The sequence below is a fragment of the Schistocerca gregaria genome, chromosome X (assembly GCF_023897955.1).
Source record: "Schistocerca gregaria isolate iqSchGreg1 chromosome X, iqSchGreg1.2, whole genome shotgun sequence".
NCBI classification, from domain to species: domain Eukaryota; kingdom Metazoa; phylum Arthropoda; class Insecta; order Orthoptera; family Acrididae; genus Schistocerca; species Schistocerca gregaria.
Genome location: NC_064931.1, coordinates 183,978,302 through 183,992,250, shown reverse-complemented (window position 1 = coordinate 183,992,250; position 13,949 = coordinate 183,978,302). Strand labels below are relative to the sequence as shown.

General features: G+C 42.2%; 1 protein-coding gene across 3 annotated transcripts in view; it reads right to left on the bottom strand.

Moving 5' to 3' along the window:
- The window catches only part of LOC126297831 (HEAT repeat-containing protein 5B), a 472,968-nt gene that overhangs the window by 164,256 nt on the left and 294,763 nt on the right, over positions 1 to 13,949 (bottom strand). For all 3 annotated transcript variants that reach the window (XM_049989077.1, XM_049989078.1, XM_049989076.1), the window contains one exon: positions 11,931 to 12,078. In XM_049989077.1, the coding sequence (XP_049845034.1) occupies positions 11,931 to 12,078 (148 nt within the window). The remainder of the gene's footprint in view (positions 1 to 11,930; positions 12,079 to 13,949) is intronic.

Here is a 13,949-nt window from a genome sequence, read left to right as displayed (position 1 = left end):
GTGTTCATTTTTCCCATGTGCTGTTAGAGTGTGGAATGGCAGACACAGTCTGAAGGTGGTTTGAAGAACCCTCTGCCAGATACTTAAGTGGGAATCACTGAATACTGATGTAGCCGTAGACTTTTATCCCATATTTTATGAAAATTTGGCAACTACAATTTTACAGCAGAAATGGAATAACTGCAATGGCGACTGAGAACAGGAATAATCTGAAGTAAAATCCAAGAAGAAAAATAAGAAGCAAGTCTATTGTATCAATACAAAGCAATATTAATTGTTTTGAGGAGGATTATTTTGACATTAGTGACTCCATGTTCAGGAAGACCTTCAGGGTTTAATGAAGATTGTTTAAATACATTAATCCACTATGACCCACATCAGTGAACTTGAGAACTGGCAAAGGTGGTGAACTGTGATCATTCCAACACCATGCAAGATCTGCATGGAATGGGGAAGATTCAAACATTGGGTTCATGTGCACCACACACTCTAAGCGGGCACACGAGCTAGCATGGGTAGTGCAACGGGACAATGCAGAAACATGTCATTGAGGGCACAAGCAACACACAGGGTGAGCTGATACACTCATGCAGTTTTTTACCAGCGGCCGGCAGAAGGCAGGCACACCAGTGCTTACTCAGAATTTGTGCTCTGTGGACCTCAACAAGTGTACCGCACAGTGTATTGTGCCAAGTGCTTAGACACTGGCCGTCCACATCGCCCACACACTTAGGTCTTCCTGTGCTTGTCTCTATGTGGTTTTGGACTCTCTACTTCCATCAGATAGACTCTCACAGTGAATTTGTTACCCACTTATGGGACCCTGTCCCCTAGTTATTATCAAGCCACCATTGGCCTGTGAAGTACCAATACTGACCATGTAGTGAAGCAGCTTCATTATGCATGTGCACGAACTACAGAGGTACCAAAGGATATTCTTAAAATGTGAAACCCCTATATTTTCATTCCCATTTTCCTTGTGTTCACTTGGGTCACTGTGGACCCAGCATTTCTGCAATACTGGCAGGAACAGTTGTGCCTGCAGAAAGAGCAGCAACAGCTCCTGAAACAGCAGTAACAACAGGAGCAGATGCAGGCACTGATAACCCAGAACATAGATTTACTGTGTGTGGTGGTCTCGCCAGTGGAGGGCCAGTTGTGCCTGCAGAAAGAGCAGCAACAGCTCCTGAAACAGCAGCAAAATCAGGAGGAGATGCAGGTACTAATAACCCAGAATGTAGATTTACTTTGTGTGGTGGTCTTGCCAGTGGAGAGCCAACTACTCAGCTAGTCGTTTCCTGCACTGCTCCCACCACTCTCGATGCTGTTTGCCAGTTTCAATGAGTAAACAGAAATGTGGGAGAATTACCTGCACCAGTTCTTCTGCATGGCCAGGTATCATGTATCGTTGATCCAGTTGATAAGAATGCCTTGTTGTTGTTCAGCAGCACCTGTTTATATGAAGGTGTCCAAAATTTGAAGCCCTCCACTAAGCCTAAGAAACTTGCCTTTCATGAGCTTCGCCATTTGCTTATACAGATTTTTGACATAAAACCCCACATGGTGATAGCGCGATTGCAGTTCAACCAACTCCACAAGCACCCTTGGCAGTTGCATGCAGCCTGGATCGCCCGATTTGCAGGACCTCTGGCACAAGTGTAATTTTGAGTGTCCCAAATGTGCTACCTCTTATGCAGACTCATTAACTCGGGACATGATTGACAGGTTAAAGATGTTCAGAGTAGGGCACTGATTTTGTATGACCCTTTTTCAGCTGATGTTGCCCAAATTGCAGAATCACATGAGCTTACGGCTATAGCAAGGAACATCCTTTTTGATGACTGGCAGGTGGCTCAATTGGGTGTGCATGGTAAACAGCTCTGGTTCCCCACGGTATGCCTCAGGTGACCTCGCCTCATGCCAAGTTGCCGTGTGTTGCCACTCTTGATGACCCCTGTGCAGTGATGTGGCGGCACTGCCTGTTGCTCGCCCATGCCAAACTCAGTGGGTTTGCGGCCCTCACAGTGTTACAATTCCTGCCAGAGGCTTTTTCCGGTTCCTCAGCATCATTCTCCCTCCACTTGTTAGGCGAGCCAGCGTCCTGCCCCCAATTGTCATTTGTTGCATGTTCGCCATGATTGTCTGCACGTGGAGGCAATGTGTGTGGTATACCAGTGGATAGGTCATTTGGCAACCTTTTGTGACAGACAAAGGGCCTGTTTGTCAGTAATCAGGTGCCAGGGTGTTTTCACTGGAGTCGGGTGCTGCTGCCGCTGATGCCCTGCATATGTCTCCCCAATGTATTTTGCTGACAGGGTACTGGTCGGGCAGCCAGTTGTATTTCAGGCAGATGCAGGAGTAACAGTTGGCCTAATTAATTTAGATTTGTAGAGGCTCTTGGGGTGCCCGGAGCTGAAATAGCCACTATGTCAGGTTGGTCTTATAGTAAATGATACACTCCTTTGTGGAGGCAATTCTCCATCTCCATGCATTATGAGAATGTGGAATGACAACTTATGTTGTTAGGGGTCAAGTCACCATTGATCAAAATATCTTTGGGTTCAACATATTCTCTGTTTTTGACAAAGAGCATTTAGTGTCTCAATCTGTTCCTTTTTGTGATTTGAACTGCTTACTATGGTCCTACAGCACTTTGTTTGAGCATACCTTGGGCTGAGCAGAAAATTTTGAGGCACGATTCACTTAAGCTATCAGTGCTAGTCAAATTTTGTCATCCCCACCTCATTCCCTTCACTATGGGTCACTAGGTAAAGACTGAGTTGCAATGTCAGCAGGATCATGGCAATGTTTCTCCTATAATGAGGCCACCGCTTCCACGGTGGTTCAGAAGCCCGATATCACTGTGGTTATTTGAAACTGATGATCAATGATCAGCACGTTGCAGATTTTTATCCCATTCTGTGGCAGACAGAGCTGTTAGCAAACTTGTCAGCAGGTGCTGGGATGGAGGGTATTTTTCCTCCATTCACTTGCACGATGCTTACCGGCGGCTGCCATTGGACTCATGTTCTTGGACTTTCCTGGCCCTCAGTACCCCCTTTGGGCTTTAGAAGTTCAGAAGTTTAACTGCTTGCCTTTTGAATCTCATCTGCACTGGGAATTTACCAACACTATTTGGAGCACACGATTCAGGACATTCTTTGTTGTGTCGATTACATGGATACCATATGGGTCATGGGCCCTAATCGGGAGGGATGTTTAAAAAACCTTCAGTCAGATTTCCAATGTCTCCTGGAGTTACAAAACCTTTAGTCAGATTTAAAATGCCTCCTGGAGAATGGCCTTCGTTGCTAGCAGGAGCAGTGTAGTTTTTTCCCCCTCGAGTTGCATTTTTTGGATCATGTGTTTAGTAAAGATGTTCTTGTTTCCACACATGACCACATCAAGGCCATTGTCAATATATTGGCTCCAGTCTTTTTTTGGGTAAGATTTCATATTACACTCAGTTCATTCCCCAGGCTGCACCCATCTGCCAGCCTCATAACCAGCTTCGCCACAAGGGCGTTAAGTTTGGTCTGCAGATTGTCAATGGGGTTTTGAGTCTCTCAAGCAGCGTTCGTGCTCTGCTCCTTGTCTAGCTTCCTTTATGGTGGGTAAACCTTTAACCCTGGCCTGTGACATATCCCAGTATGGCACTGGTGCCATTCTGTCCCATCGAAGCCCGAACTACTCCCAGTAGCCCATTGCTTATTTATCAAAGAAGCTTTCCACTGTGTGGCATAATAACTCACAGGTTGTAAAGGAGGCAACAACTATTTTTTGAGAGTTACAAAGTTCCACGACTCCTTGTATCGGGTGCAATTCCTCCTCATCAGCAACCACATGCTGTTGGTTGTTCCAAGCCACCAGATAGTACTGTCCACCTGATGTAGTGGTGGGACCTCTTTCTCAATAGCTATTGTTATGACATTTGTTACCACTCCACCATCCAACATGTCAATGCTGATGCACTATTGCAGCTACTGGTGAGGCCTGATTCGGTGTTCGATCAGCAGGAGGTTCTTGTGTCCATATTGGATGATGAATTGCAGCAAACCTTGTCAGACTTTCCACTGGTGGCACGCGAAGTTGTGACTGCCAACTCCATTTTAAAGTGAATCATTTCGACAGTCCAGTTGAGTTGGCTGAAGCATTTCTTTTCAGGTGCAGATCCAGCGAGGCGCACATTTTTCCTTCTAAAAGGTGTACAACTTTGCTCCCACTGTTTTTTCTCCAACATTTGAGGCTTTAATGAAACAAATTAGTCGCACATGTATCATTCAAAGTATTTTCCATTACTGGCCACTACTTTCTACCATCTTTCGGACAGTGTACAAATCCCACGCCGAAAAAATTGTTCATCTTTTGAAGCAATCCACGAATTGGTCCAATTTATGACTTCTTCATGAGATCGGAAGTGTTGGTCAGCCAGGTCATGTGCCATTGATCTAAACAGGTGATAGTCAGAGGGAGCTATGTCTGGAGAACACAGCGAGTGGGGTAGGACTTCCCATTTTAACGTTTCCAAACACATTTTGACCTCTTTTGCAGCATGGAGTCTAGCATTGTCGTGCTGCAAAATCACTTTATCGTGCCTCTCCCTGTATTGTGACTATTTGTCTTTTAACGCTATGCTCAAAGGCATTAATTGAATTCAATAACAAGCACCTGTGATTGTTTCACTTGGTTTTAACACCTCATAATAGACAATGTGCAGCTGGCCCCACTAATGCAGACCAAGATCTTGGAGGCATGAATATTCAGTTTGACCGTCGATGTAGAAGCGTGGCCAGGATATCCCCATGATTTATAGCGTTTAGGGTTATCATAATGAATCCATTTTTTGTCCCCAGTCACAATGCAATGCATAAATCCCTTCCGTTTTTGCCTCTGAAGCAACCGTTCACAAACACACAAATGCCGTTCGACGTCCATTGGCATCAGCTCACACAGAACCCACTTTCCTTGTATCTGAATCATGTCCATAGCCTTGAAACATTTTGAGATATCTTTCTGTGTCACTCCCACTAATTGTGCCCATTCTTCTTGAGTTTGACGTGAGTCTGCACTCAGCAATGTCTGCAATTATGCATCTTCGAAAACATTCTCTCTTGCACCACTATGCCACTCCACGACATTACAAAAATCACCATTCTTGAAGCGTTGAAACCACTCATGACATGTTCTTTCACTAATAGCATCCTTACCATTCGTACTTGAGAGCATTCATTGAGACTCAGCCGTCGTTTTCTTCATATTGAAACAAAACAGTAACACCTCCCGCAAATGACAAGAATTAGGCTCATAAACTGACATTTTCAATCAAGAACAACTTTATGATGAAGACACAAATTGACTAATGTTTGAATGAGGTTATGTTGACTGAGGTCCAAGCTAACTGCATGACATCTGAGATCTGTTTCTTTCTACCGCTACTTACCATTGTCGCCACCTATCAGCAAACGGCGGAAGCTAAGTTCTACACCTTGTACATAACCAACTCAGTGTTGTCCAGGGGATCATCGTGCTTCTCAGAGAGGGACAATGTTGTCATGTGCTTATTCCCCTGGCATTGTATCTTCAAATACTCCAGTTGCTGCATGTGTCACTCTAGTGTATGACACATATGAATGTGCTGGCGCGACGTCATGTCTACTGGTTGGCGATCGATAATGACATCGAACATATGGTGTGTTCTTGCAGGACTTCTGCACAGAACCAGGCTGCACCACCACACCAGTTCTATCCTTGGCCATTCCCGGAGCACCTTTGCGACAGGGTGCACACTGATTTTGCTTGCCCCTTTTTGGACAGCATTCATTTTTTGATGGTTGACGCATTGTCCAGTTTCCTGTACATAGCAAAGTTATCCTGCACATCATCAACTACCACAGTCCATGTGTTCTTGGTCATTTTTGCTATTGAGGGTTGCCCCAGGACCCAGGTATCTGACAACAGTCGACAGTTTGTGTCGCCGGAGTCTGAGGACTTCTGTGTTCACAATGATATCCACCATCTAACTACCACTCTGCTTCGCCTGGCTTCTAACTCAAAGGTGGAGCACTTCATGGGTACATTTAAGGCCTAGATGAAGAAGTCCATGTCTACCATTTCCCATCATGATGCATTGTTCAGCCTTCTGTCTGAAAAGCAGATGATACTGGTCAACGGACGAAGTCCAGCAGAACATTTGCACAGGTGCCAGCTGTTTGTGGTGGATGCTGGTACGAAGTAGCTGACCCGACACACAAATCAGCCCACACCCTTTTGAGACTTCACTGTTGCTGTCTGCTGGGCAGCAAGTTGGGTCATCCCAATGTTCTGGATGAAGCTTCGCACTTGTAGCAGCATGCTTCCTCTTGCTGCCCCCTCTCCAAGCTCTGCTGCCCTTCCATCACCTGCAGCAGTAACCACCAATGAAACTCACACATGCAACTGCCAATGTGGAGCCTATGGATTTTGATCCATCCTCCTCCCCCTCTCCCCTTGGCAATGGTGGTGGCATCATCTACACTGCCACTGGTGGACCCCTCATTGCTGCAGCCTGTATGCCCTTCCAGCAGAGCTGCTGGCATATGCGTGGCTCCTTTGGCATTTGGTCAGTTGTTGGGGCATCTCAGGTTCTAAGCTGGTGGTCATGGCCCAAGTCGAGTCATTTTCAGCCATATATGGTCTTTTCAGGGGCCGTGCAGAATAGCTGCGCAGTTAAAGGCACCATGTCACAGACTGCGTGGCCCCTCCTGCCAGAGGTTCGAGTCCTCCCTCGGGCACGGTTTTTGTATGTGTGTGTGTGTGTGTGTGTGTGTGTGTGTGTGTGTGTGTGTGTAAGTCAAAGTTAGATTAAGTAGTGTGTTGGTCCTTCCTCAGAGTCCGTCCACCACTGACCTCACCTAGCCAAATGAGCCGTGTGTTGGGCCAACTGCTTAGCTGGTTAGTCATCCATGCCCACCACGCGCTGCATTCTTCCCATGCTTGTTTCTGCGTGGTTTCAGAACCTCCGTTTCCCACTGGCCGACTCACACATCTAGTTCATTTCCCTCTCATGGGATTCCATTTCCCAGATACTATTGAGTCACCATTCTCCTGTGAAGTATCCACTCTGAGTATGTAGTGAAGAGGCGTTGTCATGCCTCTGGACACATGAAAAGATCCATTATAACTGCTATCTATTCCAGAGTGGTATTTGATGTCAAATGCTGCCTCCAACTGAATGTGGACAGAGTTTGCTTTCTGAAGTTCCAAATTCAGGGGGTTCTCCAATGGCTGGTAATTACAAAATGCAGGGATAACTAGTCACTGTCAGATCATCACCAACATTTCACCACAATAGAGGAATGTTGACTCTACTATTATCATTAGAGACTATGATAACGTTATCTAAGAACACTTACGTAAGTGTAAAACATTAGAGAAAAGTACAATAATTTTATATCCCCATGTGTACCTTGTTTTCAGGATACCAAACTATCAGGCATGTTGGGTACTCAATATTTATAGTACCCTGTCATAACAAACCAAGCAGTCAAGGCTCATTTCAAATGCTGACAGAATACTTCCATCAACATCGAATACAGCCAGAAACTGATAAGCCTCAGATGAATACTGAAGATTTCCACTTAGTCCTGTAGCTCAATGTGCAGCACTTTACAAGGAGCCAGACTCAAATAGAATCTGTCAGCTAGATTAATAATTGTTGGGCTAGTACATCAGCTATCGTAAGTATGTTTTCAAGACAATTTTGTATATTAGTCTAAGCAAGTGTCACATTGGTTTCCCAGCTCAGCCTCAGAGACACAACACACAAGCAGTTCAAATATGTATAAAGATATAATGAAGCTTATAAGATTCACAGCTATATACCACATACTTTAATCATTTAATTTAACTGACATTTGTTACTCCAGAAAAGGCAAATGACCACATAACAAAAATAAAAGGCAAACAAAGTGTGTGTGAGTGTTTTTTTTTATCAGTAACACACATTGCCATATGCAGGGAAAACACCAGAAAAAAGAACATTCAAGGGTTTTTCTTCACCACACTAGAAGATACTTTTATGAACATTTTACTTAATGAGTAAGGCATTATGTGCATGAATTAGGAAAGGTTTGGAATGTAAGGCATCAAGTGGACAAGACAAAATCTCTTTTTCAGATTGTTGACAATAGCCCATATATGCTTTGTAAGCAAATTCTTGTGTTCCTTCTGTTAGTATTTCTGTTATTACAGTTAGACAAGGAAGTGTGTGGCAGCATTGTGGTACAGTGTTTCGCAAAGACTGCATTTCAAGGAAATGTCTCCAGGGTATGGTGAAGATTGCACATGACTGAACCGTAATCAGATGATTAAGGAAGTTCTTTAAGAAATGCCCCCACCACCCTCCAAGTTGCCATCCAACATTACGTAGTAAAGACAACATTACCACAATTGTCAACTAAAAAGTTCTGTAATAGGACACCTCACACTGTGAAAAAAACAGCCTATGGAATATAAATGAGTTCTGAAACAGTATGTCCGTGAATGAATATGGTGCATGTCTCACAGTCAAAAAAATTAAGCACTGTTCACAGTAACACGCAGGCATGCTGAACAGTAATGCCTCCAACATATTTATGTGAAAACTCTTAAAGCTCTTTAAACAACATTTAAGTCATTAACATTTTACATCTCTATTCTCCATGTCTACATACTTGCAGCCCTCTGCCACAAGAGGGCTCCAAATTGTAGCATGTAACATGGTGGTGTGTGTGGCAACTACATTGGTGCATGAGAAACAGCACATTATAATACAGTTTCAAATTCAGTTTATCCACACATGGAGCTCCCTCTCCTTCGGTGTCATAATGCCAGACAATACAGGAGCGCTGCAACATATGCAATAATCTGATACCTTGGTTCCACTATCATAAATCATACTCCATACAGTCCCAACTTGGACCCATCCGATTTGCATCTGTTTCCAAAACTTAAAGAACACATTTGAGGACTTCAGTTTGATAGTGATGAAGCACAGTAAGTGGAGGTGAGGTTATGGCTTCATCAATAAAGTCAAACATTCTACAGCGACAGATAAACAAACTGGTCTCTTGTTCTGAGAATTGTGTTTGTTGTCAGGGTGGCATGTTGAGAAATACATATGTAAAACATGAAGACTAAAGATGCAGAGACTTCACATAAAAAATTGGGAGGCATTACTTTTCAGCACGCCCTGGTAACACTGGTCTCTATTCCTCATAGTCTCATTCTCCATGGTGTGGTAATCCAATAAAGAATGTTGGTAAGCATTAGGTGATGAATATAGTGGACTGTAGGGTAAGGATGTAGACAATGTGAATATGAAAGTATGGTTCAGTCCAGGGAATGTGCATGGATAGCCAAAGTGGTTAAGGTGACCGCTTGCGATAAGCAGGAAATCAGGGTTCGAGTTCAGGCCTGGCACAAATTTTCCTGTGTAGTACATCTCTACCTAATACAGCTGATGACAAGGAATTTACAGTCAGTGAATAAAATTCGAACTATTTTGTCCCTAGCAAATAAAATAGGAACTAAAACTGAGGATAGCAAAGCAAAAGCAGAAAAGATTAACTCAATTTTCAAATGTCCTTTACAAAGGAAAACACAGAAGAATTGTCTCAATTTCATCCTCGTACCACTGAAAAGATGCATGAAATAAGTATTAGTGTCAGTGGTGATGAAAAACAGCTGAAATCGATAAAGCTCCAGGGCCCGATGGAATCTCTGTCAGATTCTATACTGAATTTGTGGCTGAGTATGCCTCTCTCATAACTATAATATATTGTAGATTGCTGGAACAAAAAACCATGCCCATTTCTTGGAAGAAAGCACAGATCACACATGTCTACAAGAAGGGTAGTAGAAGTGATCCATAAAACCACCATCTAATATCCTTGACATCAATTTGTTATAGAATCTTAGAACATAGTCTAAGCTCAAATGTAATGAGGTATCTTTAACAGAATTACCTCCTCAATGCATGGATTCCAAAAATATCAATAGTGTGAAAACCAACTAGCACTTTTCTCACATGACATACTGAAAGCTCTGGATCAAGGCAATCGGGTAGATGCAGTATTTCTCAAAAAGCATTTGACTCAGTACTAGATCTACACTTACTGTCAAAAGTATGATCAAATGAAATTTGTGAATGGGTAGAGGACTTTTTGGTAGGGAAGTCACAGCACATTATCTAGCATGGAGAGTCATCATCAGACATAGCAATAACTTCAGATGTACCCCAGGGAAGTGTGTTGGCACCCTTGCTGTTCTTGTTGTATATTAATGACAACATGCACAGTAATATCAAGCTTAAGACCCACCCAGTTTTCATGAGGTCTAACGCACTGCTTTCCGGGTGGGAAGGAGTGCTGGTCACCGGCACAAATCTGACCGGCTGATTAGTGTCAAGGTCTGGTGTGCCGGCCAGTCTGTGGATGGTTTTTAAGGTGGTTTTCCATCTGCCTCGGCAAATGCAGGCTGCTTCCTCTTATTCCACCTCATTTACACAATGTCAGTGACTGCTGCACAAACACTTGCTCCACATACACATACACCATAATAACTCAACCACACAAACATTGGGGTATGCTCGTCTGGTGTAAGACATTCCCGTGGGGGGTCCACTAGGGGCCAAACCACACAATAACCCTGGGTTCAATGTGGGGCGGTGATGGGGTGAGTGGACTGCTGTAGCCTGGTATGGGGTTGTGAACCATTGAGGGCTATGACAGGGACGAAGCCTCTCCGTCGTTTCTAGGTCCCCAGTTCCATACAATACTACAATACAATATTAGGCTTTTTTCAGATGATGCAGTTATTTAAAATTAAGTACTATCTGAAAGAAGCTGCATAAATATTCCGTCAGATCTTGATAAGGTTTCAAACTGGTGCAAAGATTAGCAATAAGCTTTAAACGTTCAGAACTGTAAAATTGTGCACTTAACAAAACAAAAAAATGCAGTATCCTATGAGTATAATATCAATGAGTCACAGGTGGAATTGGCCAACTCATACAAATACCTGAAATAGGATTATCACATAGACACAGTCATGGGTAGAGCAGGTGGTAGACTTTGGTACATTGGTAGAATACTGGGGAAGTGCAATCATTCTACAAAGGAGATTGCTTACAAATCACTCATGTGACCCATATCAAACAGGACTAACATATGCAGAGAAGGGCAGCATGAATGGACAAACATATGTTTGAGCCATGGGACAGTGTCACAGAGATACTAAAGGAAATGAACTAGAAGGCTCTTGAAAATAGACGTCTGTTAAAGTTTCGAGAGCTGGCTTTAAATGGCGACTCTAGGAATATACTACAATCCCATACATACTGCTCACTTAGGGACTGTGAGAATAAGAGCAGATTAATTACAGCAAGCAATGAGGCACTCAAACAATCATTCTTCAGTGTTCCATACGTCAATGGAACAAGAAGAAACCCTAATAACTGGTACAATGGGATTTACCCTCTGCCATGCACCTCCCCATTGTTCGCAGAGTATAGATGTAGATGTAGCTGTGGACTGTCAACAAGATCTCTTCTTTCAGACATGCAAGTAAGAAGTGTATTGACATATGTGATTCTTACATTAAAAAAAAAAAAAAACTGCTACTGGAATTTGGCATAAACAACACTGATTTCAATGACAAAGGTCTAATTTACCCAAAAATGAAGACTTTTTTTGTTTTGCTTTTGAAACAAAAAAATTATGTTACAGTTCAAAATTTATCCTTGCAGCCAAAAATTTTGTATTACAACATAAATATCTATTTAAGGATACAAGACAACTCAATCAAATGGAGGACGCATAATGCTGCCTATCTCTCTGCTGCCTCCCCCCCCCCCCCCAACCCCCCCACATTACATAATCCATTTTTAACGAGGTACAGGAGAAAAACATTACCTTTTCTAATGTGTGCATAATTTCAATTCGTGTCTGCGATTCAGCATTTCTCAAACTTTTGACAAGAATCTGCACAGTTTCTTCATATGATCGGCCCATCATGCGGCCTAATTTTTCATACATGCACCCAACACAACATATTGCAGCCCTGCAAGGAAAGAATTTAACACAGCTACATAAATTAGTTTACAAATTACAGTGTGGCAGCTCTACATGACAAACATTTATTTACAAACTGTACAATCTGATATATCATAAATTAAACACACAGAAGATTGTTGAGGACAATGAACACATATTACAAATGCTGAAACTCACTGAAAACTACAGTGGCATATCCCAGTATAAGGTTTGCAAAACATTTATGAGTAAATTCTGGAAATGCACATTATGAGATTTAACATTTTCTCTGTCTCCAGTAATAAGAGATTTGATAACAATCTAATAGCAGATATTTAATTACTGTTAAGAGTTTGCAAAAAAGTAGCAATTATCAGTAGTAACAAGTATTTTATGAAGTAACCAAGATAACACTCGAAGCAAAGGTTTGGACACGTGAACATCAATGATCTGCATCAAAACAAAAATAGTTTCACACAGTCCTGAAGCAAGAAAAAGTCCTAAATAAGGCTAGAGATAGATGAAATGCAAATGTGAAACCAAAAAGTGGAAAAATGGGGAGAAGGGGGCTGAAACTGAAAAACGTCAAAAGAAAATAATCAGGATGAAAGAGAGAACATTTGCTCACCACATTCCAGAATGTGAAATGGAAAATGTCACGACAATGACAAAAGTATCACATTCATATAATTAGCAACTCCTTACTATTTATAGTACTTACTAGGAAACATTACCAACCCGACCTCATATTTTAAGGAGAAAAATAAACACTTGCAAGATATCAATCCCAGTAATCTATCCCGCATGAAAAATTGGGCCATTAAACTTCACTCAATCCCACTGCAGCAGCTGCAAGTCAGAGTGTGAAGTACTGTGCAGAGAAGTGACAGCTACAGCCCTCCTTTTTGTGGAATGTTGAAGGTGAGGGAAGGTGAGATGGACATATCTGCCCAATGTGCTCTGAAATCTTGCTTGAGAACACATGTTATTCTACACGAAAGATAGTAGGTAACATTAGTACATAAGTTGACCTCACACACACATATATGTCCAATATTATTTTAACAGTATTCTCATACTGATATTCTTCAAATGCATATCTGAAAATTAATAGACCTGAGTAACTGAAGAATAATTATTAAATGAAGTCAATGAGTTTCGATTTGCAATTTAATAATGCATATCATGTTGAAGAATACTGCATCTCCTGCAGATGCACTTAACTCTAACAGAGTCATCTTTAAAATCCAAAGAAAATGACACCCAACAGTGATCATAATAATTACAGAGCATTACGCTATTTCTTTTATGATACACCAATTCATTTGCACTTCATTTGTGAATCACAACATAAAAACATTCAAAGCGAAGAGATTTGTAGCACGAGCTACAGGTTAGAAAGCACGCACTTTTGACACAACAAACAGAGCATGTTACCAATGCCAACACCAGTATTTCATGACCCTCTTACTCTGCTGTGGGGCACTTTGAGCTCAGGCATTCAATGGCTGCAGTGGAATGGAGCGAGTGACAAATGGTGAGCACAAAACATCAAATGCTCTACTTTCAGGTCATAACTGTGTACTATTACGTTGATGTGTAAGTTCGTATCCTTTTTGTTTTGCATGTTGATATTCTGGTTGCTATGGGTTTATTTATCGATTGTAATTCTGTATTTGTAGTTCAGCACTGCTATTTGACTTTACATACTGTCATTTTGTCATTCCGAGATAGCAAGTGGCTCTGTGGATGCTAGAAAATGGAGTGCCAAGTGGAGAAGCTGGAACATTTCCGACATAATCTTCTGTTTGAGTTCATTAGAGTAGTTACAGCAGCAGAGGCAGCCAGAAACATTTGTGCTGTGTGTGAGGTTAATGCCATTAGATAGAGCATGGCAAG